Below are 24,692 nucleotides of genomic sequence, written 5' to 3'. Positions count from 1 at the left end.
GCCGTGTACTTTATCTGTTATCTCTTTTAAACCTGGAGTAAGCACTGTTGTTATCCCCCGTTTCACAGAAGAGGAAACTGAGGCACAAAGAAGGGAGAACTTGTTTGGGATCAACTGCTGATGCCTGGTACAGTTGAAATTTACACCCAGATCACACTCCACGCTGAATGCTTGTGCCACCCCTAAAAATTGCATTTGTGGGAAAGTGCTTCAATAGGACATGTGTTTACAGACACCGGCTTCCAGTGTTACAGGGTACCTGTTTTTCAAAAGGAAAACATGTCAGTCCTATCCAGTTTTCACAACAAAATCAGTATAACAGCTTACAGGATCTTTTCCCCCGTCTTCCTTTCCCTTTGACTTGTTATAAACCCCCCCTTGGGAAGCAGGAGACTGAGTCTGGGCTTCCTAGCTGGGACGTGGCCTGGGCAGCTCTTCAGCCTGCCCAGGACCAGAACTGTGTGTGGTAGGCACATGGCTCACTCTCCCTCCAGGCGCTGGAGGCTTCCCCAAAAGCCACAGGGCAGAAGCCACTGGGTCCAGCTCTTCTGCAGCTGAACCTCTTAAAGCCCTACAGGCAAGGGCTTCATGGGACATAGGACTTGACACCCCGCCCGCTCCTGGGCTCACCTGCAGACCTGCCTCTAACTGCCTAACCTCTCAACCTCCAGATGGGTCATGTTGAGGTCTGTCCCTGCCCATGATGCAAACCTCAAAGACAGGAGGCTAACCCCAAATGGTGGCCCCAGGGCAGTAAATAAGTACTGCAGGCGGACTTCGGGAATCCCCCTGAGCCCACATAGGTAAACACTAAACCGAATGGGCTTTGGCCGGGTGGAATAAATTTCCGAGGAAAGGTGCAGTATGCATTTGGTTTCAGAAATGTAAGAACATGCGGTAAGTCAAGGGGAGGTGGGTGGTCCAGTCTGGAGCACAGTGTGGATGGGGGGAGTGGTGGGAGAGAGGCCTGGCGGGGGAGGGCCTCTGGCCACAGGAGTGTGTACTCCTTTCTTGGTGATGAGGTACTGGACTTTCTCACTCGTAGTGTTGCCCTGACCATGACTGATAGTACACATTTGCAGTTCACACTTAGAGTGCACATATAGTTAGTTATCTGCATCAGTGTTTTATTTGGTACTGGTCGCCTTCAGAAGACTCTGCGTCTCCAGATGCTGCTGCCCACAGTCATGTTCCCTGTGTGCCCAGGGCTTGACATTGGACTTCAGACATCTAGACCCTTTGTACATTTTTTTTTTCTTCCCTTAACAGTAGGAAACCACTGTAGGGACTTTATCCTGGAATAATACGGATTGTGTCTGCACTTCATCAGATTTGCTCTGGCAGAGAATGCTCTCAAGTACAGAAATTGGGGTGAGCAGGGGTCCCTGTATGTGAAGACAGGGGGGAGCTAGAGGCCCACAGATTCCCATGGGCAAAGCAAGGTAAGAATTCAGAAGCTCACAGTTGGGTATCCTGACTCCTTTAAAACAGGAGTGCCTGTGTCTGCCCTTTAGCACAGGAGAGCAGCAAGGAGACCAGGGAGATGGCAGGCAGGGTATTCTCATGCAAGGATGAGTACCTCACAAGCGTTGAACCTAACAGCTCTGGTCCTTGCTAGTTAGCCTGCAAGCACCCCAGAAATTCACTTGTCAAACAAGTTCATCTGCACCACAGATCATGCATTATTTAATACTTAATATGTACTGTAGGCAGACCACATACTGCTGATGCAACTGTATAAATGTCACATGTATGGATTTTCAGTTTACCCCACCAGTCTCTCTGTTCTAGAATGCTCTACCTAGGTCTTCATATGATCCTAGAGATTGATAGAATCTTTATTCCCTGAAGTATTACTAAAGTAGTCTTTAGTGGGGAAATGGGCGTTCCTTGTGTGGATTACAGTAGTGTGAATGAAATTGATTTAAAAAATGAATTCTTTAACCAGTTTTAATGAAAGGAACAAGCACTGAAGGCCTACTATATGTCAAGCATCATTCTCAGGACTTGACATGACTAATCACTTGAACCCTTACAAGACCACTTTGTGAGATAGTGTTACTGCTACCGTGTAGGAGCCTTCACATTGTAGGGCCCAAGAGCACGGGCTTTGGATTCAGGAAGGTGCTAGGTACAGATCCTGGCTGCCAGCATTCCTGACCAAGTGATCTTGAGCACCTCTGCAATGTCTCCAAGCCTCAGTTTCCTCATCTGAAAACTGGGTACAGTATAACAGTATGCACTTTTCAGGTTTGTTGCAAGACTAAATGGAGGGGATATTTGTAAAGTTCTTCACACTGGCCTGGTATATAAAAATATATCCTGCTAATGACGTCTTTAATTCTGTATGTGCGTGTGATAGAGAGGCTGCTTGACACGTGGCCGTTAAGTAATGGAGCTGGGATGCTGACCCAGGCCTGTCTGCTGCTGCTCTGCACTGCCCTCAGCTGTCTTCCCCACGTGTCCACCAGCTCTGCAGGGCTGTAGTGTCACAAAAGAAGATCACAGCACTGAGAGCGCATGGCCCATCCATGCTTGTTATTTGAAAGCTACATCACAGTCCAGCGGCTCCGTGCGAGACCCAGCTCAGTCGGCTCCTGGTGTCTGGTGGAGGTGATGGGCGGCCGCTGCTCATGGTGAAGTGCTCTCCAGGAAGCTGGGAGCCCCCCGCGTCAGGACCGTGGACTAGAGGACACATACTGAAGGGGGTCGGCTACCACTGGCTGATCCCCGATGTGTGTGTTATTTTGCATTTTGTTTAGTTTTTGGTTTTTGTGTTCTGTTTGACTTTCTGCAGGGTGAACATTCTCAAAATTTCTTTCAAAAGGAAAAAGTTCTTTATACATCAGCGACAAAAACAGGTGAGTTGTGTCTGCACTGCTTTGTTTTCCTGTGTTTTGAAGTTACCTCAGCTCTTAGTTCTTCAGGGGTAGGAGGCAGATGGCCACCTATGTAACAGGGACAAAAGAGCACGGTGGCACTGGGTCTGGAGGGTCCAGCAGTGCTCTCCGTCGGCGTCTGCTTCTCTGGTTGGAGAATGTACTTGCTCTGAAGTCAGAGGTGGTGGGTTCAGGTTGCACCTCTTTCCCTCACCAGCTGGGCAGGGCTGTAACCTCCCCAGCCTGAAATAAATAAATAAAGTCCTCTTCTCAGGGACGGGGAGGATGAAATGAAAGGGCATGGTCAGCGCAGCCACCAGAGCCCATGCAGAGTTGCAGGAAACGTCTGCAGGGCCACTTCCTTCCCTTGGTGTGTTTAGAGCTTGGTGGCTTGTGTCCGCGTCTTCCGGAGGAGGCTGATAAAACCCTAGATAACTGTTTGCTTTGCCACGGGGAGAAGCAGGTTTAGAGGTGAGGAAGCTGAGGCTCCCACTGCCAGGGTTGGGGGTGCTGGAATTGGAACAGATCGTTAGGAGTCTGGGATGCCTGCACTTCCCACACCATACAGTGTTGTTGTGATTCATACATGCCACCTGCTGTCATTATGTCCATTTCCCAATTTTTCAAAGATAATATGTCCTTAAAATGGCTCCACATAGCAAAGAACCCTTAGAAAGGAGGGAGCATTTGGGCTCAGAGCAAATGAGGGCAAGAATCTGGGCCAGCTGACCCCCCAGCACGACTCTAAAATGCACAAGAAACTAGAAAACCTGAACCCACGAAGAATGAAGGCAGAGCCAGGGATTAAAATGCTTATCATGTCGCCATACTGGGCTTCTCTCTGTGCTCTGTGGGAAGCAGTGGAGAAATCTCCAGGTTATGAAGTTGCTGTTGTCTGGTAGGGCAAAGGGTATTTCTTCAGAACAGAGATGTTCACAGCGCTAAATTTTAAAAGGAGCATGTTGGATGGTGGCCCCAAATAGATCCAACCTCGAAATGTAAGGAGACTTGAAACAAGTGTTGCTGAAGGCCTTCCGATGAGGAATGGGTTGTGGCCTTCACCACTGCATTCACAACGAGGGTGAACAGTCCTGCTCTGGAACATTCCGTGACACTGTCCCTTGCATCTTTCCTGGTTGCCCCCATAGTGGCTAAAGCACACCCAAGGCCTTCATCTATGCAGATGAAATCTCTTGTTTTTCCTCCCAGACTGAATCCAGGGAACATATCGTGGCCTTCAACATGCTAAATTACCGGTCTTGCAAAAACTTGTGGAAATCCTGTGTCGAGCACCATACGTTCTTTCAGGCAAAGAAGTTACTACCTCAGGAAAAGAATGTTCTGCCTCAGTACTGGACTCTGGGCTCCAGGAACCCCAAAAAGTGAGTATGTTTTTTTTAGGGGCAGTGTCCACACTAGAAGGCTAGTCACCACTGGGTAGTCGATGTCCTTGGGCCGAGGAGGGAATGCTGTGACCTTAAGCCTAGGCACTGATCCTGAACCCTGGCTGAAGAGTTCCTGGGGGTGGCAGTGTCCCTGCACACGCCCAGGTGTGTCATATTCTCAGCATTTGTTTCTGGTCCCTCAGCTCTGCTGTCCTCAGAGCTCCCAAGCAACCCGGGGTGCAGCTGCCCCTGCACCCTGTCTAGTAAAAGGGCTCCGAGGGTCATCCTGGTGCAGCATGTTGGACATTCCCACTGAGGCCACTCAGCAGCCTCTCCACAGAACATTAATCCCTTCAGGTGCTTCATGAAGATGAATGAACAGAAGAAAAGGTTTCCAGAGTCAGGTGACCTTGGAATATATTTCATAACTATTACAAAATATTAGTAATTACAGTTGACAGTTACCTAGCGTTTACTTTATGCCAGGCACACATTTAATTATATTTTATTCTGACAGCTGTCCTATGAGATAGGTATTATTACCCATGGGAATCATATTGAGAATATTTAATGAGTAGTAAAGTAAGGGAGATCTATGTATGATTCATCTGTATATTTAAAATTTTAAATTTAGATTAAAACGTATTTAGTCTCTAAAAATAACCATGCAGTTTTTTTGTTTTATTTCTTTGTTCCAAGTATAAGAGGCAGCAGAAATTGTTTACTAAGTTATTCTTAGAATTTCTAAATCATTCGTTGGTTCTCTGAGTTTCTGTGATTTGTTATGTGGTTGTTCCTAAATGAGGCTCACGTCAGATTCGTTACGTGGTGTGGAACTGCATCAGGTGTTTTAGGACTTTCCCCTTGTCTGAAGTCATTGGGAACAGACTCAGAAAGTGGCAGATTTAGTATCAGGGATGCCACTCATTACCCAATGCTCTCTCTCGGCTTCCCATGATCCAAGAGCACATATAAAGTTCTTAGCTCCTACAGTACTGTCTAGTAATTTACTCACTCAGTAGCTATCCCTGAATAAGTCTTGAGAATAATTTATTGGTGGTGCTTCTAGGTGTCAAGCCAGTGCACACTTAGCATGCCACATGGAAGCCCAAGCCTAACTTCCTGCATGGCTCCTCTGGCCAGCAGGGTCCCTTGGGTGAGAGCTGCACCCAGGCCAGCACAGAAGCTGGGCATCAGAGGCAACCCCACTGTCCGCAGGGTGCTCACCTGCTGCTGCTGTCTGGCAGCCAGGTCTGGAAACCCCTGCAGCTGCATGACTGTGGGCCCCGCACTGGGCACTCACTGGGTCCTGCCGTCATCGCTAGGGCTTCCACCGAGGAAGTAACTCTGAGCCCCAGGGCCCAATATCATTTAGGAGCAGCTCCCAGGAACCCAGCTGGCACAGCAGCAGCACTTGGTGGCCCTTGATTCTGTAAGACAAAATAGTTTCTTGAGTGTGCCCAGAAGCCCAGTGACATTAAGCTCCGAGAAGGTTTCAGTGAGGTGCTGTGACAGTACAGATCTGCAAATGAAGGCATCTGATCAAGAAGTGGAAAATCAGCTCTCGTGACCAAGTTACTTAGTATAAGAAGATACTGGAGAGTGAAAGCATGTGGTGTGACCACCAGTGACCCTCCTTTGGAATAGCAGCCGTGCAGGTGATCTTGCTCTGTAGGAAGGTCACTGAGATGGTTTTAGTTTGCGACTGTGTGAATGTGTGACCTCTGAAAACTGTTGTGACATTATTTATGAGTTAATTAGAATAAAGCAATTTTATTCAGTCAGAATGTACTGGTACATAGTATTGACTTAGGTGGGACCTGGCCGTCCAGGCCAGATGCGAGGTGTCATTGTGAGGGCCTAGACAGCATGAGTCCCAGGGCTGAGCAGCCAGGTTTAAATCCTCCCTGGACCACTTGGATTTTAGTTTGGTGCTTCAGTTTCTTCCTCTACAAAACGTACTCCTCAGCCAGGGGGCTGGGTTCTGGTGATGTACTGTTATGTAATAAACTGTGTCTATTTCGGTGGCTTTAAGCAACCATTCTATTGTATTTTAAGATGTTGTGGGGTAGGAATTCAAGGATCTTAGACGGAGGACTGTTCTGCTCCATGTGGTATAGATAAGAATGTCATAGCTGGTGGCTGGACTTGTCTGGAGGGTCCAAGACAGTTTATCTCCAAGGCTTGGTGTCTTTTGAACTACTTGCTCAACCCATGCCTGGTGTGTGGTGGAATGACCCACCCAGTCCCCTCAGCCTCTTCAGGTAGACTCTACAGTTGGGCAGTTGAATTTCTTCTTTGGAGGCTCAAAGCTCCAAGAGCCAAAGGCAGAACCAGCCAGTCCTCCCAAGGCTGAGGCCTGGAACTGGCAAGTGCCTTTGTCAATTAAAGCTGTCTTGGGCAGCACAGGGCAAAGAGTCAAAGAACTACCAGCCATCTTTAGTCACCAAGGGGTCCCTCGGGGCCTGGGGGTTGGTGAGCTGGGGTGCGAGTCAGCACTCCTTCACCCCAGGACCAGCTTCAGCATGCTGTGCCTTCAGCTCTCTTCACCTCCATCTACTTCACAGATGGGGAAACCGAGGCTTAGAAAGGTGACGTGGTTGCCCACGCCTAGACATAAATCTGCACATTTGCATCCTGGAATTTTCCAAGCTTACGGGACAACGGAACACTCGTCAACCCGTTAACCTGTGACACGGGCTTTGGGGATTTGATACGTTAATCTTGGGACTCGAGCAGCTAGCTCCCCTTGTTTTAATGGTCACGTGGTTTCTGATGTAGATCAACCTCAGAGGGAAAGTTCTCCTCGTGATGTCCCCATGAGCATTTCCATCAGGGCAACTGGCCTTTATTATTGTAAATTAATATGTGACATTCTAAGGGGAGTTTGGTTTTGTCTGTCTTTATTTTTATTGATGGGTTGGTTTTAGGCCACAAGGAAATATGTGGAATGTTTTCCTAAGACATTAGAACTTAGTTGAACGTTTACAATACCAGAACCAAAAGCGTTAGCCTTTAATGAACTTCAGGCTATTCTCTCAAATAATTCTTTCTCCAAGATTTAAATTCTCTAAGTATAACTAAGATTCAGATGTAACCTTCAATAAACACGGGTGAAATTGTACTTTCTAAGTATATCGTTAGGTTCTCTGTCAGTTATCAGTGATTTACAGGGACAGCTTCTGCCAGCCAGGGTGACAAAGAGCATCCGGAGGGATGGTTAATATTTTCACTCCTGCCAATGTGAGTAAAGTGAGAATCCCTCGAAGTTACTTGAACTGTGTTTCTGCGAGCTATCCTGGCGTTCCTTCTAATCTGGTAAGGTTTGGTTATATCCTGGAAGCAACCAGGTAGCTTAAAGTAGTGGAAACATGAACACATTTTTACCAAAAGAAATACCATAAGGAAAAGCCAGGGTGGAAAGGACCCTCCTAAGGACAGTTTCTCCAGCTCCGCTCCCGAGAACCTGGTTGGTGTCACCTAGGGTTGAGCAGCCGTCTGTCTGGGCAGGAGTGTGGGGAGACTCTGATTCTCATCACGAGTGCTGTGCTTTCTTTTCTTGCTGGCAGTGTCAGTGGGGAAAGTGAACCTGTGTCTGATTTTTCAGGTCTGTAAATAGCCAATATTGCAAAAAGGTGATTGGAGGAATGGTGTGGAACCCTGCCATGCGGAGGTCCTTATCAGTGGAGCATCTAGAAACCAAGAGCTTGCCTTCCCGGTCCCCTCCTATCACCCCCAACTGGTATGTCCTCCTTTGTGCCACCCACCAACAGACACGCGCTCTCTCTCTGCCTATAAATTCCTAAACACAGATGGCCTGCAGTCAGAGTCTTTGTGTGCATTTTGGGCTGTTGTAGAGATAACTGTTTTCCTGAAGTCTACAAGCCTAGCTAAACATTTCTATAGTATATGATGTTGAAATGTTCTTTAAAATTTTTTTAAATGTTTAAATTAACATTAACTGCACATCTTATGGGGTACAGTGTGATGTTCTGGCCCAGGTGTACAGTGTATAATGACCAGATCAGGGTAATTGATATATCCATCACCTCAAATACTTATCACTTCTTTGAGTTGGGAACATTCAAAATCCTCTCTCCTACTCACCTTGCAGTATACAGTTGCTGTCAACCACAGTTACCCTACTATACTAGAACATTAGGAGTTATTCCTCCTATTCAACTGTGTTTTTTTTTAAAAAACACATTCAGTCTTAATAAATTTGGAAGCTGTCACCTGCGGAAACGCCTTCTTAGAGTTGTGGTGTGCGTTAGCATATTAAATGCTCTGAGAAGTCCTGTGGTGAAGAAGCACAAGTAACTTTATTTAGCCTTACATTTCCTGTTAATATCACCCAAAATAAACTTTGGAAATAGTCGATAAAAATATGTGATGTAAGTGAAGTGAGGCTGTGTGACCCTCAGCAACAGCAGCAAACACCCTTGGTGGGGGGCTGCTAACTTTTAAGGGTGCAGCAGCTAAAAAGGAGGGAGATGTGAGCCGGTAGGGGTGTGGCTGGTGGAAGGGCCCTTGCCAACGTGCACAGGGCTCTGGGTTCCATCCCTAGCTCTGGAGCGAAGGGGTAAAAAGGAAGGACGTGGCCATTTGGGTTTGCAGCTGGAAGACCCAAATGCAGAGCTTAGCTCTTCTGCTGATTAAGTTCATTTTTTTTACCTCTCTGACCTCAGTTTTCCTTCTATGTAAGGGTCATGAAAATTACCACAAATAGTCATTTTATATTCATATAAGCAGTTTTCTTAAGTTTGCTGTATATGACTTTATTTTAAAAGAGCCGGGTAGAATTTTTCTGTTACTGTTATATTATTATAATGACCCCAAAGATACCAGCCCATTTTTGTGCCTGTCTGCAGAGAGGCCAGGCATCAGCAAGACGGGAAGCAGGCAGGGAAGTCTTGCCCCAGCTCCACTTGGAATTAACAGTGTGGCTTTAAGACAGGAGAGCCTGTGAGTCCCTGAGCCAGGATCTCCGAGGACAAAGGGAGACTGGGACAGAGCCAGGGAGATAGGCTGTCTGCAGGGCCTGCTGGAAAGGACCCTCTGCCGGGCGCCAGATGCCCTGAGCAGAGTGAAGATAATTTTCAGTATCAGAAATCATGATCTGATGGATAGACTTGCTTCTTGGTTTCCAAGATTTAAAATGTTTTGATCTTCCAGGATCCTAAAGGGATACATTTATGCTCTATAAAGTAGCAGCTTCCTTTATCTGGAACTCTCTCTGGCAGCAGCGCCAGGAACCAGAGAGCCCTGGGTGGGATCCAGAACAGCGGGGCTGGATATTGCCACCCTCGTGCCCTAGAGCTCTTGATGCTAATTATAGGCCCTCTCCTAAGAGAGTCACAGGACACAGCACTATTGATTATCTGGACTTGGGGAGATTGCAAGTCATGGGGGTCCAGACAGTCCCAAGGAGAAATAGCTAACAGAGAGAGGGAAGATGGAAACACTGTGAGGGAAGAGAGCATGCCCAGGATGACCTGCTGCAGGTGCCCAGGTGCTGACCCAGCATTCTGAGAAAGTGTCTTCAGTTGGCTCATTCTTAGGAGCCGTACGTAAGTGCAGGGAAGGCCCTCAGGTACAGGGGACTTGCCCAAGGTCACTTGGTTACTGCTGCAAGAGCAAGGCAACACTTGGACGTCCATCTCCCCACATGTGGCTAATAAGGAATGTAGTTTGAAAAGCAAACATTCCCTTCTGGGATCAAGTGAAATTCACACAAAAGGATGTATGTAAAGGAAATAAGGTTTGCGTTTTGCCAAGAAATTCACTTTGGCTCCTAAACTTTTTGTTTACATTGTTCAAATGGGTGAGAAAAATTTTGATTGGCACCTAGTATGACGTCTTGACGCTGGGTCAACAGGAATAAGCTACCTGGCTCTGACTTGGTAGCAGCATCAGCCCAGGCCTCCTTAGCAAGGCCAGCACACGATCCCCATCATTATGCCTGGCCAAATTCTCTGTGTCGAATTTGTTTTCAGCGCTTTGAACTTAACCTCTCCCCACCCAGGCGAAGTCCTCGGCTCCGGCACGAAATCAGGAAGCCCCGCCACTCCTCTGCTGATAACTTGGCGAATGAGATGACGTACATTACGGAAACTGAAGACGTGTTTTACACCTACAAGGGCTCCCTGTCCCCCAAAGACAGCGATTCCGAAGTTTCTCAGAACCGCAGCCCACACCAAGAGTAAGAACCTGTGGCCTTTCCTCTTTCTGTATCTGCTTCTTGGCTGTCTATTGAGGAATTTGCTCAGGTCCAAGTGGCCTTTAGAGCTGGTGCCCACAGCCAGCTCCCGAGGCTGCTCTCTGCCAGGATGAGAACACAAATCAGAGCGGCCGGTCTACATAGGGAGGCAACCTCTGGGCCCGGGTGCGGTGCTCACACTGCTTTTCATCTGTGACCGAGACCTACTCTCCATGTACCCGTCAGTCTCTCGCAGTCCCCTCTAGTTCATGAGCAAAGCTCATTTTAAATTGTTCATGTTGCGGGGGAAGACTCCAGGGCTGTATGAACTACAGCTTCTTTAGACTATTTGAGCTTCGCTGTGATTGCGAATCACTGGGAAAGTGCTGAAAGCCTTCTTAGAACAAGAGTACGCCCTGAGGGATTTTGTTTTCTTTTCATGTTTAATAGTAAGAAGGAAAAAACATGCTAGATAGAACATCCCTGATTGTCAAATTTTGTCAAGGACAGTTTGTTCTAAATCCCTCTATTTCCCACTCTTTTTTAATGTGACAAATTCCCTTCATTGATAAGGCCAGGAAACGTATGTCTCTTCTACAAGACTGGCTTGAATTCTTTGTTATTCAGTAACATGTGGCTAACCCTTAGTTCCCTTTTTGCCTTGCTTACCAGGAAGCTCAGAGCTATGTGTTATGCTCACTTGCATTCACTTCCCTTAGCCCAGGTTTTTGATGGAGCCCCTTCTCTTCCTTCCTTACCTTTCTTATACAATTCTATCTATCTGTACATTTTTAGGGTAAGCTCTCTTAAGTCATTTTCTGTTTGTTTGTTGTTATTTTTTGTTGTAGGTGGGCACAATAACTTTATTTTTATGTGGTGTTGATGATCAAACCCAGGGCCTCACACATACTAGACAAGTGCTCTACCACTGAGCAACCACCTCAGCCCTCTTAAGTCATTTTTGAAGTAGACAAGACAGAGGTCATAAATTAAATGACTTTTTAGGTTAAAGTATGACAGGAAAGAATGCACTGGTAGGAAATGAACTTTAGTCTTTAGGTGTCCATTCTCTTAAGCCCCAGCCTATGACCAAAATACAGAAAGGCGGTGCCTGCCCCTCACAGCAGAGGGTTAGCAAGCGGGCTCCGTGTTAATCTGTCCATGCTTGTCGCTGAAGCTGGAGGCTTAGGGCACTAGGCACATCCTGATGGCGCCTAGGCACTCGCAGGTGAACTGCAGATCTCCTCCCCACTCCCGTGCAGGGATGCTGCCTCTCCTCTACCCCACCCACAGCAAACATGGTCTGGTCTTCCACTTACCTTCATTCTTAACGCCTCTGGATAAATAATCCTTATGGTCATTATTTCCTTGTGACCTGAGCTTGATGATGCTTTTCTTAAAATGATTGTGGAAGCCACAGAGAATGGGTATGAGTTCCTTTGGTGACCCTTGTGGCTTTGCAAACCACAAGCAAACCTAGAAGTACAGGCAGGAGGACAGGTGTGCGTGACCAGAGCCAGTTTGACTCCTCTGCTGCTTGGCTGAAGGAGAAGCGGGTGTAGGGAACTGCCCGAGGGCTCCCGGGAACCCATGTGCCCTCCCCGCGTCAGAGCTTCCTGCTGTGGTTTGCAGCCCCAATGGGGGATCATAGAGCACCCTGACCTTCACTGCCCACTGGGGTAGCCACCAGCTATGGACATTCAAGATAAAATGTCAGCATTCAGTGCCTCTGTCACAGAGGCCACGTTTGAAATGCTCTGTCGAGCCTCGTGTAGGTGGTGGCTCTCATGTGGGACGGCACATATGTAGCCCACTCCAGTTGTCACAGGAAGTGCCATTGATCATACTCTAGACTGAAACTTTTTTCTATTATTCACTGAATGTGGAGTGAACTCCCAGAATGCCTCCAAGTGGAAAAGACACTTCTCAAACACAAGTGACCTTTAAGTTGGGGACTAGCTGCTGGCTTGCCATTGGAGCTCTTCCTACCTCTCACCTGGCTGCTTGGCTATGGAACCGGGGTGGCCTCTCGGGGCCTTATGGCCCAGCTCCCTCTGTCACTTCACTGTGTGGGGTGGGCCTGTGCAGGAGAGATGCCACTCTTCTTCATAAAAGTGGCTTGTGGCTGCTCCAAGGTCCTGGGTCCCGCATCCTCTGCTGACCATGGAGCGGGAAATGTGGAATCACATCAGACAGAGCTTTGCCTTCAGGCACCAGCTGGGCTATGGCTCCTTATCAGCCTCCATGGTCACACTATGGGGCTCTGCTGCTTTGGAGAACTGTCGCAGGGTTCAGGGAAGCCCAGACGGCTGCATGTCCTACGTCAGATTTTCCCACGGGTCCGCATTCCATGGAATTGTAGTACACCTAGGCCGTCACGGCCCAGCAGGGGTGCCACCAGCCACAAGGGCTGTTAACATTTAAGTTTATGAAATGAAAGCTCACTTCCTCAGGCCTGTTGACTTCAGTGAGTTCTGGCCCTGCCCGCCCCTGCGCAGTACACCCTGATTCTCTGAAACGCCTCTCTGAGACCCTGTACGAGGTCTCTTCCAAGAACACTTTTTATTTTGCATCTAAATATTAAAAGTAGGGTGATTTGATGACAGCCTTCCTGCCGGGGTTTTGCCAGGGGCGAGGACCCTGGGTGTGAGTGGACGTGTTGCAGGAGGCCCGGAAACTGGGGAAACCAGCGCCCTCACCTCCGCTAGGCAGGGGACTTCTTCCTGCTGTCGGAAGCCTCTCTGCTGGGGCTCCAGAGGCCGCTAGCTTTCCTGAGAGTGGGGGGGGGGGCACCCTCCGCTGCCCCAGGCAAGGAGGGCAGGCTGGTCTGTACTTGGTGAGAAGAGCTGTGTTGGTTACTTCACTGAGTATTTGCAAAATGTTTAAGAAGAGTTTGACATGTTTTCTACAGCACATTTGTGTTAAGAGGCAAAAAGCAGCATTCTGTCAGAGAAATCAGATGAATAATACCACAGGCGGCAAGGAGGGTTTCTTTGAAGAGGAAGCATGAAGTGTAATGTTCTGTACTTGCTTAAAGACAAAGAAGCAAGAGAGAAAAGGAGTGGTTGGGCTCTGGCTCTCCACCCAGGCTGTGGAGCACGGTCCCCGCACATGACTCACTCCACCCGTTCCGCATTTACAGTGGCACAGAGTTTACTCTGGGGCTCTGAGGCCTTGGCAGTTTGCTTTGGGCCCAAGCAGGCCGTTCGTGGCTGCTGTCCCCACGGCTCTACCAGCCATTCTCGATCCTTTCCTCGCTTCCAGGGGAAGAACAGATTCTACAGAGAAGTCAGCTTTCCTCCTGGCGATAATAGCGAAAGGGACCCCACCTCCCACCCCCCACCCAAGCCCCCGGAAACTCGGCCCAGAGCAAGTTGAGGCTGTGTTCAGAAGACCTCTTGCTCTTACTTCATCATGTCACCAACACAGATACCCCTCCCGAGAGCACTGCTGCTTAAAGACAAAGAAGTCTCTGCTTATTCCCCCGAGCGTGACTTCTTCCGCCAGGTCTGGGGCAGGTGTCACTTTTTATTTCAGAGCCTCCCTGCATTGAGAGGGACCTTGGGAATCTCCTCCTTCAGTGGCACTGACAGTGGGTAATTCTCTTGGCCTTGTCATCCAGGCCCCCAGGGCCTGAGGACCCCACCATTGATGGGGAGCTCCCCTGCAGCGTGGCCGCACCCTCTGTCTGGACTTGGGTGTCAGGGCAGCCAGGGCAGCGGGCCCGCTCTGTCCACAGGTTCTGCCTCCATGGACCCAGCTGACTACCTGCATGTCCAACGTGCAGTTAGGCCTGTGAGGGTTGCTGCGTCTCTACCCAAACATGTCCCGACTGTTTTCCTTCTCGTTATTCCACCAACAATACAGTGTCACAGCTGTTTACGTGCCGTCTGCGTTGCATTTGGTATTACAGGTTAACTAGAGGTGATTTAGGGTCTGTGAGAAGATGTGCATCGGTTACGTGCAAATTCCGTGCCATTTGATGTAAGGGACGGGAGTGCTGTAGACTTGGTGTCTGCGTTGGTGGGTGTTACAGCCAGTCCCCCATGGACACCGAGGGCAACTGTCCTTCAGGACTGCTGGATGTCACCTTGATGTTGACCTGGTGTACAGGTTCCTGCCTCAGTCCCCTGGAGCCACAGGTGTGGCATCTTTCCAGATCCACCTGAGGGCTCTGGCTCCTGTTCTCCAAGTTAAGCAATCCCAGTTCCTGTGGCCTCTGCCCTCTCCGAGTGTACGTCAGTCCCTGAGATCCAGGAGCATGAGAGGACCTGTGTCCGTCTGTCTTCTTGGGGCACCAGCCAGGGAAGTGCGTTCGCGTCCCTGAACCTTGCCTGTCCTTTGCTGGGTTTTGCCCATTTACATGTCAACCGCGCGCCTTACCTGGGCTCTCCGTCTTCCCCTGCGCCCGGCTGAGGGAGGCTTTGCCTCTAAGCCCCCTGTGTACCTGCCAGAAACGTCGGTCTTCCTCTGCCCCTGTCTGTCTTTCACCATCCTCATCCAGTCTCTCGTCTTGTTTCTTCCACCTCGAACGCAAATCTCGAACCGGGTGCAGGAGGGCATCGTGCCCTGTCTTCCTTTCGTGGGAAGCCTTCCCATTTCTCATTTCTGATCTTCAGAGAAATGACCTCTCCCAAGGCTTTGTTTGTGATGCCTGTTGTATTTACAGTTCTTAGACATCTGGCAATCCGGCTCTGCCCCTCTTTCCCCCGGGTCACGGGCATGGTCCAGACCGTACTGGCCACCGTGGTTCCTGGAGGAGAGGGATAGTCTCCTCGGTGTCCCCCTCCCTCCTGTCTCAGGGCTTTGGCTTCTGCTCCTCCTCCCCGTCACGAGCTTCACCCACCCACATCTTCTCGCCTCCCGCATCCTGCTCCTTCTCTGCTCCTGTCACAGTAACTTCCTTGGAATCCGGCTTCACGGGGCATCTCCCCTCCCTGTCCCTTTCAGTGGCACCCACATCCTGCCCAGAGAGGGAGGAAGCGTGTTTGCCCCAAGTGCTCTATCTAGCTGCCACTGTCTGATTACTTTCTGTCTGTCCATCCGTCTTGCATACCAAGCAGAATGTCACCGGACCCTGCAGGAACCTCTGTATGCAGCTGGTCAGGACAAAAATAAGCCATCTGTGTACATAAGTTACCATCTAAAGTCACCTCCAACCCTATTGGAAAATGCTCTGGGGCACGGGATGGATTTGGAAAGTCCACTAGTACTAGTCGTAGTAGCCGTACTAGTGTTATTTAGCACCGTGAGCCCTTTTAGACTACTGAGTTTTATATTGGCAAGAGAAAAATATTTTGAAATCTCATATAATAAAACCCACAAATTTAGAAAACATTTCAATTAACCATAATATTCACTAATACCACTTAATTGAAATTAGTCTGTTTGCTTGTTCATCGGCCCTTCTTTTCTATTTTTAATGTTTACTTTTTTAGTTATAGATAGACAGATAAAATATCTTTATTTTTATGTGGTGCTTAGGATTGAAGCCAGCGCCTCACGCATACTAGGCGAGCGCTCTACCTCTGAGCCACAATCCCAGCCCCTCGGCCCTGTTTTTCTGTTCGTGTGCCTGCCTTTCACTCTTCCCGCGGCTCACCCACCCCCTGGACTCCTGCAGACATTTGAAGTATGCGCACGATATCAGCAGCTTCTTCCCATTAAAGGTTCAAGGGCATCGCTAGAACTGGAGATAGCATCTCCTACGCCTTTGGCTTCTGCAGTTGCCCTTGCTGCCATCGGGTGGTGCTCTTGTAAGCAGTAAAAGAGGCGGGGGGGTGTGGCTGGGGTGGAGCCTTGCCCAGCTGGGTGATACCCTGGGTTCAGCCCCCAGCACTGCAAAAACATAAATCAACAAAAAAACCAGTAAAACATCCACATTGCCCTAGTTGGGGGCAAATTTTGAAATCTTATTTTTAAGTGAATCAGAGTCTCACTGTCAGTGTGGAAACACACCCAGCATACAACTTCAGCTCCCAACACCCTCTCCTGAAATGCCTTCCCGCCCCAACACCCTTTTCCTGCCAGCAGCAGGAAAACCACAAGCCAGATCTTTCCCCTCCATAGAGCTGTTTCTGCATTGGTCTGTTGCTGAATATTTTCTTCAATAAATGGAGATTGCGAATTATTCTGTGTGAATAGGTACAGATTTTCTATTTAACGTAAGCTAATTTGGGCCAGGGGTATGGCTCAGTGCTAGAGCAAGCACGCACTTGCCTGGCAGGCCCAAGGCGCTGGGTTTCATCTCCAGCACGGCAAACAAACAAGAAAATGCTAATCAGAACTTGAGGAAAGAGAGAAGATGGTATTAATGAAAAGCCCTGGACAAGGCCTCGAAGTAAACAGTTAGTGAAGGTGGGGCCGCCGTCTTCGCCGTTGGTGTTTCAGCCTTCTCCGTTCACCTCTCCCCGGGTGAGACTGGGGTGCGGCAGAGTCTGTAGGATGGGGGAAGAAGCCATACTCCCGTGCCTTGTGAGACACCTGTGTGAGGTCCACAGACCGGTGTGGGCAATACAGACACTGAGCGTCCTGTCCTATAGCCTGATGGCAGGGGTGGTTGATCTGTGGTCCTGTGAGGTTAGAAACAGGAGTCTAAAGAGCAGACTTGGCATTGTGCAAAGCAGAAGGGAACACTCAGGACCATCAGAATGAGTGTGAGGGGAAAGCCGTGTGACCCTAAGTAAGTTACTCAGCCTCTCTGGACCTTGGCATCTTCATCTGTGAGGTGGAGTTGGAGCAGATGACCACAGAGGCCTGGTCAGTTCTAACCATCTGTAATTGTCCAAGACTGCACTGTCTAACAGAACCTCTGTGATGTGAGAAAAGTTCTGTGGCTGCCCACCAGCTTGGAAGGCACCATTGAGTATTTGAAATGTAGCCAGCACAACTGAGGAACTGACTTTTTATCTTAAGTTATTTAAATATAAGTACCATGTGTGACAGAGGCTGCCATATAGGACAATGAGCTGTAGGTCCAGGAGAACCCACGTTAAATACAGAAAGACAAAACAGGAGCTCATGAGGGCAGCCCATGGAAGTCAGATATAAACTAGGAATGCTAGTTGTCCTCAACATGCAGCCGCCACCCCGCTTCCTTTGGGTGGCCAGGGGTCCAATGGAGCAGAGCTGTCGGCAAGAATGAGATGGAAGGAGAGTGTCCTTCAGAGGATACAGGGACATGTGCGTTTGCACGGCCTTGCCTGGCAGAGTCTGGGTCAATACTTAACCCTAGAGCCAGGCACAGTGCTGCACACTTGTAATCCCAGCACCTGGAAGGCCGAGGCAGGAGGACTGCTCAAGTCCAGGAGTTCAAGGCCAGCCTGGACACCATAGCAAGACCCCATCTCAAAAAAAAAAAAAAAAAAGTTAAATCACCGAAGTAGCTGGACACATTTTGCCCAGCAAAATGTAAATGGAAGGGAAACCAAGTGTTTAGTAGCTCATGCATCCAACTTGCCCTCCTGTCCCTCTGCCCCCAAACTTAATGTGCTGTATGTAGGCCAGACCAGGGCAGGCGTGGCCGGAGGACTCTGCATGGGCCAGACCCCTGCAGTGGACCTTTGTAGCTCAAAGGTTCCAGAGATCCATGACATTGGTCCCCAAACAAGTTGGTGATGTTTGCATTAATAACATTAATCCAGTTATTAAAATATCTCCTCCTTCCCCACAATGAAGGAGTCTATCCGAGAACAATCCAGCACAAAGCTGCCTGACCCAGAAGTCATCCAGTTCTGTGTCTCCGTCTTCAAATGCTCCAGGCTCCTGCTCACCTGATGGGGTCGACCAGCAGTTTTTAGAGGACTACAACAGGGTGACCAAGGGAGGGTCCACTGAGGATGCCAGCCAATACTACTGTGACAAGGTGAGCCAGCCCAGGTCCCGCCACGCCTAAGTGACCCACCCTTGTGAACGGGCCACTGGAAGGGCAATAATGTAAGTGATCACTTTCCAATGTTTTCTAGAATGATAATGGTGACAGCTACTTAGTCTTGGTCCGTATCACACCGGATGAAGATGGAAAATTTGGATTTAATCTTAAGGTATGTCATGTGTATTTATTTGGTAGGTTTATGCTAGGAAACCACTTGAGGTGAATTTTAATTTCCATTAGAAATGTGCTGCATAGCTAAGCTGCATAGGGAAACTGGCTCAGCCCTCCAGATGGGGAGTTTTTAATGTGACCGAGGCTGTTGCTACCTCCTCTGTGCCCAACACTTGCTGCACACTAGATTTATATCACCTTATTGAGCTCTTAAAATAAGCGGTGAAGACAGTATTTTTAAATCTACCTCACAGATGGATAGTAAGGCTCAGAGAGATGAAGGCACTTGGTTGGCAAGCAGATCTACCCCCTCAAAAGGCTTATTAAGAGAATCCCACAGCATTGCTAAAGCTGATAAGAGAAAACAGCTCTCCAAGGTGCAGGGCCTGTCCCATCCTCTGGGCGCCTTGGAGCAGTCTGCACATGGTGGCCTGTAGGCTGGATCCCATCTGTTCCTGCAGTACGGTGGGAACAGCCTGGCCCGTCCCTTTGCAGATTGGGGATGTGGCACAGAGTTCAGCAGTTGCTCCAGAGCCTCTTTCCCATGAAGTCTGAAATGTTGGCTCCCAGGCCCTCCAACCACCAACCTACCAGCCGCCACCCCCTGCCCTGGAGCCGGTGAGGGCAGCTGGTCTTTGCCAGCCGTCCCCAGCTGCCCTCGTGCACATCTTTCTCAGCACCCAGTGGCCCTGCTCACACAATGTATGACCCTTCCTGAGGCCTCACCTGCCCGCCCTGAGAGCTCCTGTTTCTGGCTGCTCGCGGGGCCCTTCTGGGGTCGCAGCGCTGCTGACAGGCCCCTCGTACCCTCTTCAGCTCATCACCAGTGGGGGTGTTGGGACTCCTCTGAACAGTTCTGATGTCCCCTCCGCAGAGAAGCCAACAGGGCGTTCCCTAGTTCTGAGAGGGGTGCCACAGGCTGCGAGCAGCACAGGTCCAGGTCTGAGGCCCCCACAGGCCAGAAGACTGGCTTTATTGGTGTCTACCTGTTTGTCGCTGTGAACTACTCAGTGTCGTTTCACGTTGACACATTGACAGGGCGGAGTGGATCAGAAGATGCCTCTTGTGGTCTCAAGGATCAACCCTGAGTCACCTGTAAGTAGACGTGTCCCCGTGTGGTCTCCACATTTGCTTCCCCAACACCTGTCGGGTCTCTGCCTGTCCCATTTCTTTTTGCGGCAATGGGGTGTAAGTCCCCCCAGGCAGACGGAGGGAGCGGGACTTGGGTTTGCTAAAACCCTGCTGCTCTGTGGGCCCTGGAGGCTCGGCACCCGTGTCACCTGGGGGCCTCGTTAGACAGCAGAGCCTCTGGCCCCAGCCCAGGCCTGAAGAACCAGAGTCCGCGTTTGGGTGATTTGTGTGCATATTCAATTTTGAGAAGTACTGTGGAGGGGGGGACACTGAGGCAGAGTCTGCCGTTGTGCTCGCTTTGAGCAGGATCACAGACCTTGAGCCCCTTCCCACCGTCTCCCCACCAGCACCACCGCAGCCCTCCACATCTCTGGCGTTTTTTCTTTCTAGTTGCTGTGCCTGTGTATGCGGAGGGCACGCAGCACAACACGGTGCTCAGACACAGGCACAGTGGACGGATGCCCACAAGTAGACTCAGGGGTCCGTCACGCTCTGAAGCTGCCTGGTGATCGTTTGCTTTTTTAAAGTGGTAGAACATCAGAGTCTCTTCTAAGAAGGGGCCCACTGGGGGTTCTAACTCTTGAGCAGTCTGTCCCCAAGCCTCTCGCTGTCCTGGTGTTGCTCTTCGTGGTTTCTGGGGGTTCCTGTGCTCTTAAACTCATCACATCGCCCCGCAGCGGCTCCTGCCCCCGGTGTGGTGCTGACGAGGGCCTTCCCTTCGCAAGCCACGGCTGCGCCCTCACTTCCAGCTGCCGGCTCCTTTTCTAACAGCACCTCCAGAGTGAAGCCGTCTCGGGCCTTATGCTGAACTGCTTCCTAGCTCACACTCTGAGCAGCACTTCTTTAAAATCCCACGGCCACCTCCCTGTGCCCGTACCAGTGGGTAAAACAGTGACGTGGTGGCAGTCTCAGGTGTCCAGGACCAGGGAGCCCGCGGCCCCTGGAGGGAGGTGTCATGGTAACGGACGCTCGCTCTCCTCCATGCAGGCGGACACCTGCATTCCGAAGCTGAACGAAGGGGATCAGATCGTGTTGATCAATGGCCGGGACATCTCCGAGCACACCCATGACCAGGTGGTGATGTTCATCAAAGCCAGCCGGGAGTCCCACTCGAGGGAGCTGGCCCTGGTGATCAGGAGGAAAGGTAACAGTGCCTGCTGGGGGGGAGCCACGGGGACACTGTCCAGCCCATTCTGTGGTTGGAAAACATGGGGTGTGTAGCCAGCATCTGAAAATCGAGAATTTTCCCATAGCAATGAGAGTGTCTTGTTTCTCACTGGGAAAAGGTGAAGATCTTCCTCCCCAGAGCCTGACCCCTCCAGGCTGGTGCTCTGAAGAGAGGCAGCTCCAACACCTACTTTATTCCAGGCTGGAGCCCTGGATTCCTCCAGCTCAGGCACAGCTTAGCCCCCATCAGTCTCTTATCTTCCTGGTCCTGCGGAGGGTCACGTGTTCAGCCCCTTCCCCAAGGATCCCTTGGATTTCACTGGTACCTGCTCAGGTCTGCTGGGCAGGCCCTGAGGCTAGAGGGGTGGAGCCAAATGTCCCCGGAGATTCCTGACTCCACCTCCTGGTTGAGGTTTAGGGACCTTGAGCAAGTTACAGCCCCAGCCTGCACTTCTGTTCCCCTAGAGGGACTTGAGGACTTGACAGTGCCCTCCTCAAGGGTGCTTGTGAAGATTAAGGATACTTACACTGGGTGCTGTCTGGGCTGTGGAAGGTGTTTGAAGGAAGGCCTCTATTGAGTGTCATCTCTTTTTTGGGGTGGTACCAGGGATTGAACTCAGGGCCCTCTGCCACACCCCCAGCCCTATTTTTTATTGTATTTAGAGACAGGGTCTTGCCCACTGCCTGGCAAGTGTCATCTCTTGAGGGCCTCCAAGGAGTTACCATTGTTGTTCTGAATAACACGCCAAGACCAGTGAGTCCCCCGACAGCCTTCAACACTGGTGGTAGATGAAGGTGTGACTGCGGAGCCCCAGCCACGCGGCTCTACCCTGGCTCACGCCTGCTGGGCAACTCCACCCTGCCACTCTCTGCTCCCTGCAGAACTCCCAGCCCAGAGCCAGCATGAACCCACCTCCTTGGGAGGCCGTAGGGGACCTCTGATCCCTCCTATGCCCCTGCAGCCTGCCAGGCACACAGTGGGGGTCCACAGGACAGTAGCTGGTGTCTGGGTCATGCCAGACGAGGACCTCGCCCTGGGTCAGTGGCTTCCCATTGTATCCTCCTCCACTCTCACGACTCCCCTGTGACGTGGGTGTTGTTACCCCAAATAGAAAACAGGGAAACCACATCCCAGGTGAAGAAGTTTCCCTCTGCCACGTGACTGGTAAGGCCACATGATGATGGGAGCCTGAGGAATCAGTGGGGAGCCTCCATCACACAGACCTGGGCGTCCCCAGTGGGCACGGGAGGCCTCTTCCACTGGCCCCTGGCTGGTGCCTCTTGGGGTGAGGAAAACCAGTGAATAGAGACCGTCAGAGCCAAAGAGCAAGGGCTGCCGGATTTCCAGTGATCGTAATGTTAAGCTTATTTCTAACATAAGCATTTAAGTAAGAAAATATGGACTGAGCCAGGCACATAATGTTCCCCTAGAATCTCGGCTCCTCAGGAGGCTGAGGCCAGAGGATCACAAGTTCCGTGCCAGCCTGGGCGATGTAGCAGGACCCTGACTCAAAAATCAGTAAAAGGAGCTAGGGATATAGCACAGTGGTAAAGTGCCTCTGGGTTCAATCCCCAGTATTTATATTAAAGAAAAAGTGATAAGTCAACTTTGGCACAGGAAGCTGTAGATAGGGTCAAAGTCACATAGTACAAGAAGAGCCAAGCTGTGGTCCACGATAGAGTCAGACAGACACCGATTTCCCGTGCCCTACCCTAATGATTCTCCCCATCCCAGGAGCCCCATTTCCTTGTCTGTGAAACGGGACGAACAACAGCACATTCAGAATTGTGAGGATTCAGTTCCACTTTGTGGGGAAACTCGAGTGTTTAGTTTTCCTCCCCCTTCCTGTGATCTTGAAGGCAGTAGGGAGCCACTGAAGGCTTTTGAGGGAGTGACTTACCTTTCTGAGTGAAAAGGGAAAATTCAGAAATGATCCCAAAGTCTCCAGCTTGGGAGAAGGAGAGAAAGTAGATACAGGCAGGTAAAGTAGAAGTATTTCTTCCCCTGCTGAGTTTGACGTGAAAGGAGAATGTGGATCTTGAAGCTGGACTGAAGCACAGAGGATGTTCCTTGGGAGCTTCCCACGTAGAGACTGGGCTGTCGAGCACGAACTTGGGACCCTCCCCCAACCCCAGCGCCTGGGAAAATGTCATTTAAGGGAAATAAATGAAAAAGGACCCAAGAAGGGAGAGGTACTGGGATGGTGGGAAAATAACAAGGTCAGAGAACAAATGAGAAAATCTGCCCTAAGAACATTCTTCCTCCTTTCCTTACCTTTGGGGAAAAAGCCCGCGAGTACTAAACGCAGTCGTGTAAAACTAACCAGAGATCAGATGTTGTTTATGTGAGTGACACATACTGGGTCATTCACCTGGAAACGGGGTCTCGGTGGAGGTGGTCACCACCACGTGCTGATCCACTCGGGAAGACATTTGAACACCTGTGCCCAGCTGCTGCAGGGTCCTCCTTGGCGGGGAAACCAGTAGCAAAGTGCCGGACGCCTTCTGTCTTGTTCTTCCAGCTGTCCACTCATTCACCGAGATCAAATCTGAAGATGAACTGAACCAGCTTTTCCCAGAAACCATTTTCCCCATGTGTCCGGAGGGTGGGGACACTTTGGAAGGATCCATGGAACTGTTAAAAAAAGGCCTTGAAAGCGGGACGGTGCTGATCCAGTTTGAGGTAAGAGGCACCAGGGCTGACCCTCGCTGCCCAGGCCATGCCACGCACCTGCGAGGCCACCCTGCTGCCACTGAGCGGCTCCGGGCGAGGCAAGACACAAGCCCTCGGTTCTGCGGTCGAGATGACTGCGGTTCACAAACCTCAAACGGCAGAGTTGCCACAGGCCACAGCCATGGGCCATCTCCTAGGGGTGGAGCAGCACAGCAATGAGGTCCAGCAGGCCCATGAGGACCTCAGCCATGGCTGAATTCAGTCTCGCCCTCTTCTAATAGCATTCGGTAGACCTGGAGGGACGTGTCAGCAACTGGGGAGGAAGGACTCTGAGCTGATTAACTACCAGCACAAAAGCTCAGACTCCACAGTGGAAGGAAGCAGGGGGGCAGTGGGGCCAGCTCTCTCACCCCCGGCCCAGCCGCCCTGGGCATCCGAGCACTTAGCATCTTCCCATGAGGACACAGCCTCTCCCTCACCCCATTATCTCAACCACAGAAACCAAAGCCAGACCCCATCTTCCCCAGGAGGCACAATCCGTGGTGCCAGGAGTGAGGCTGCCGACAAAGGCACCCACCGAGGCCTTTTACCAAACCAAAGATGTCCATTGCTTAAGGGATCGAAATTAGGGTGCGTCCATCTTCCAAACTTATTTAAAGGTAAAAGAAAGCAGATTAGCTCACGCACTGAGAGAGTAGAAGGAACACAAAGGAACGCAAAATAGGCCAGCGAGAAACCAGAGCCTGGTCAACAGCACTCGGAGTCTGGGTTCATAAATTAAGGACGAGCATCTCAGATGGATTCAGGCACACAGATGGCGTTTATTAAAAAGTCACAGAAGCAAAAGTAGGAAGTTTGGCCGGTGCATGTGACTGCAGAGTGGTTCAAGAAAGCAGGAGGAACCTGAATATCAAACAAAGACGCAAAGCCACAGCTCTGAGAGGAAGGTCTGTCTCCCGGTGGTGCAGGGCACAAAACATAAAAATACACCACAGCAAAACAGGTTGAGCAGCAGCAGAGAGCAAAACCCATAGCCCAGAAGGCAAAGATAAATTCCCTAAAAATTCAATAGGGAATTCTAAACTTTTAATTAGCTACCTTGACAGGTAACATAAAACAAAAAAATAAGTTCCTATCTTGTGGAAATGAAATCTGGATAAGACATAACATAACATAAACACTCTCCAAAGTAGATAAAAGAAGGAAGAACTCG

At 50.1% G+C, this 24,692-nt stretch overlaps 1 protein-coding gene across 7 annotated transcripts in view; it reads left to right on the top strand.

Moving 5' to 3' along the window:
- The window catches only part of Ptpn3 (protein tyrosine phosphatase non-receptor type 3), a 148,609-nt gene that overhangs the window by 97,143 nt on the left and 26,774 nt on the right, over positions 1–24,692 (top strand). For all 7 annotated transcript variants that reach the window (XM_046451393.2, XM_046451395.2, XM_046451399.2 and 4 more), the window contains 9 exons: positions 2,798–2,861; positions 4,089–4,261; positions 7,872–8,006; positions 10,290–10,466; positions 18,141–18,327; positions 18,428–18,505; positions 19,546–19,602; positions 20,626–20,782; positions 23,328–23,488. In XM_046451393.2, coding sequence (XP_046307349.1) covers positions 2,798–2,861; positions 4,089–4,261; positions 7,872–8,006; positions 10,290–10,466; positions 18,141–18,327; positions 18,428–18,505; positions 19,546–19,602; positions 20,626–20,782; positions 23,328–23,488 — 1,189 coding nt within the window. The remainder of the gene's footprint in view (positions 1–2,797; positions 2,862–4,088; positions 4,262–7,871; positions 8,007–10,289; positions 10,467–18,140; positions 18,328–18,427; positions 18,506–19,545; positions 19,603–20,625; positions 20,783–23,327; positions 23,489–24,692) is intronic.

This window comes from Marmota monax, unplaced genomic scaffold, assembly GCF_021218885.2.
Source record: "Marmota monax isolate L192 unplaced genomic scaffold, Marmota_monax_Labrador192_F-V1.1 WCK01_AAM20220418_F8-fsc00020, whole genome shotgun sequence".
In the NCBI taxonomy this organism is placed as follows: Eukaryota; Metazoa; Chordata; class Mammalia; order Rodentia; family Sciuridae; genus Marmota; species Marmota monax.
The sequence above is the reverse complement of the archived record's forward strand: the minus strand, read 5'-3'. Positions and strand labels throughout refer to the sequence as shown.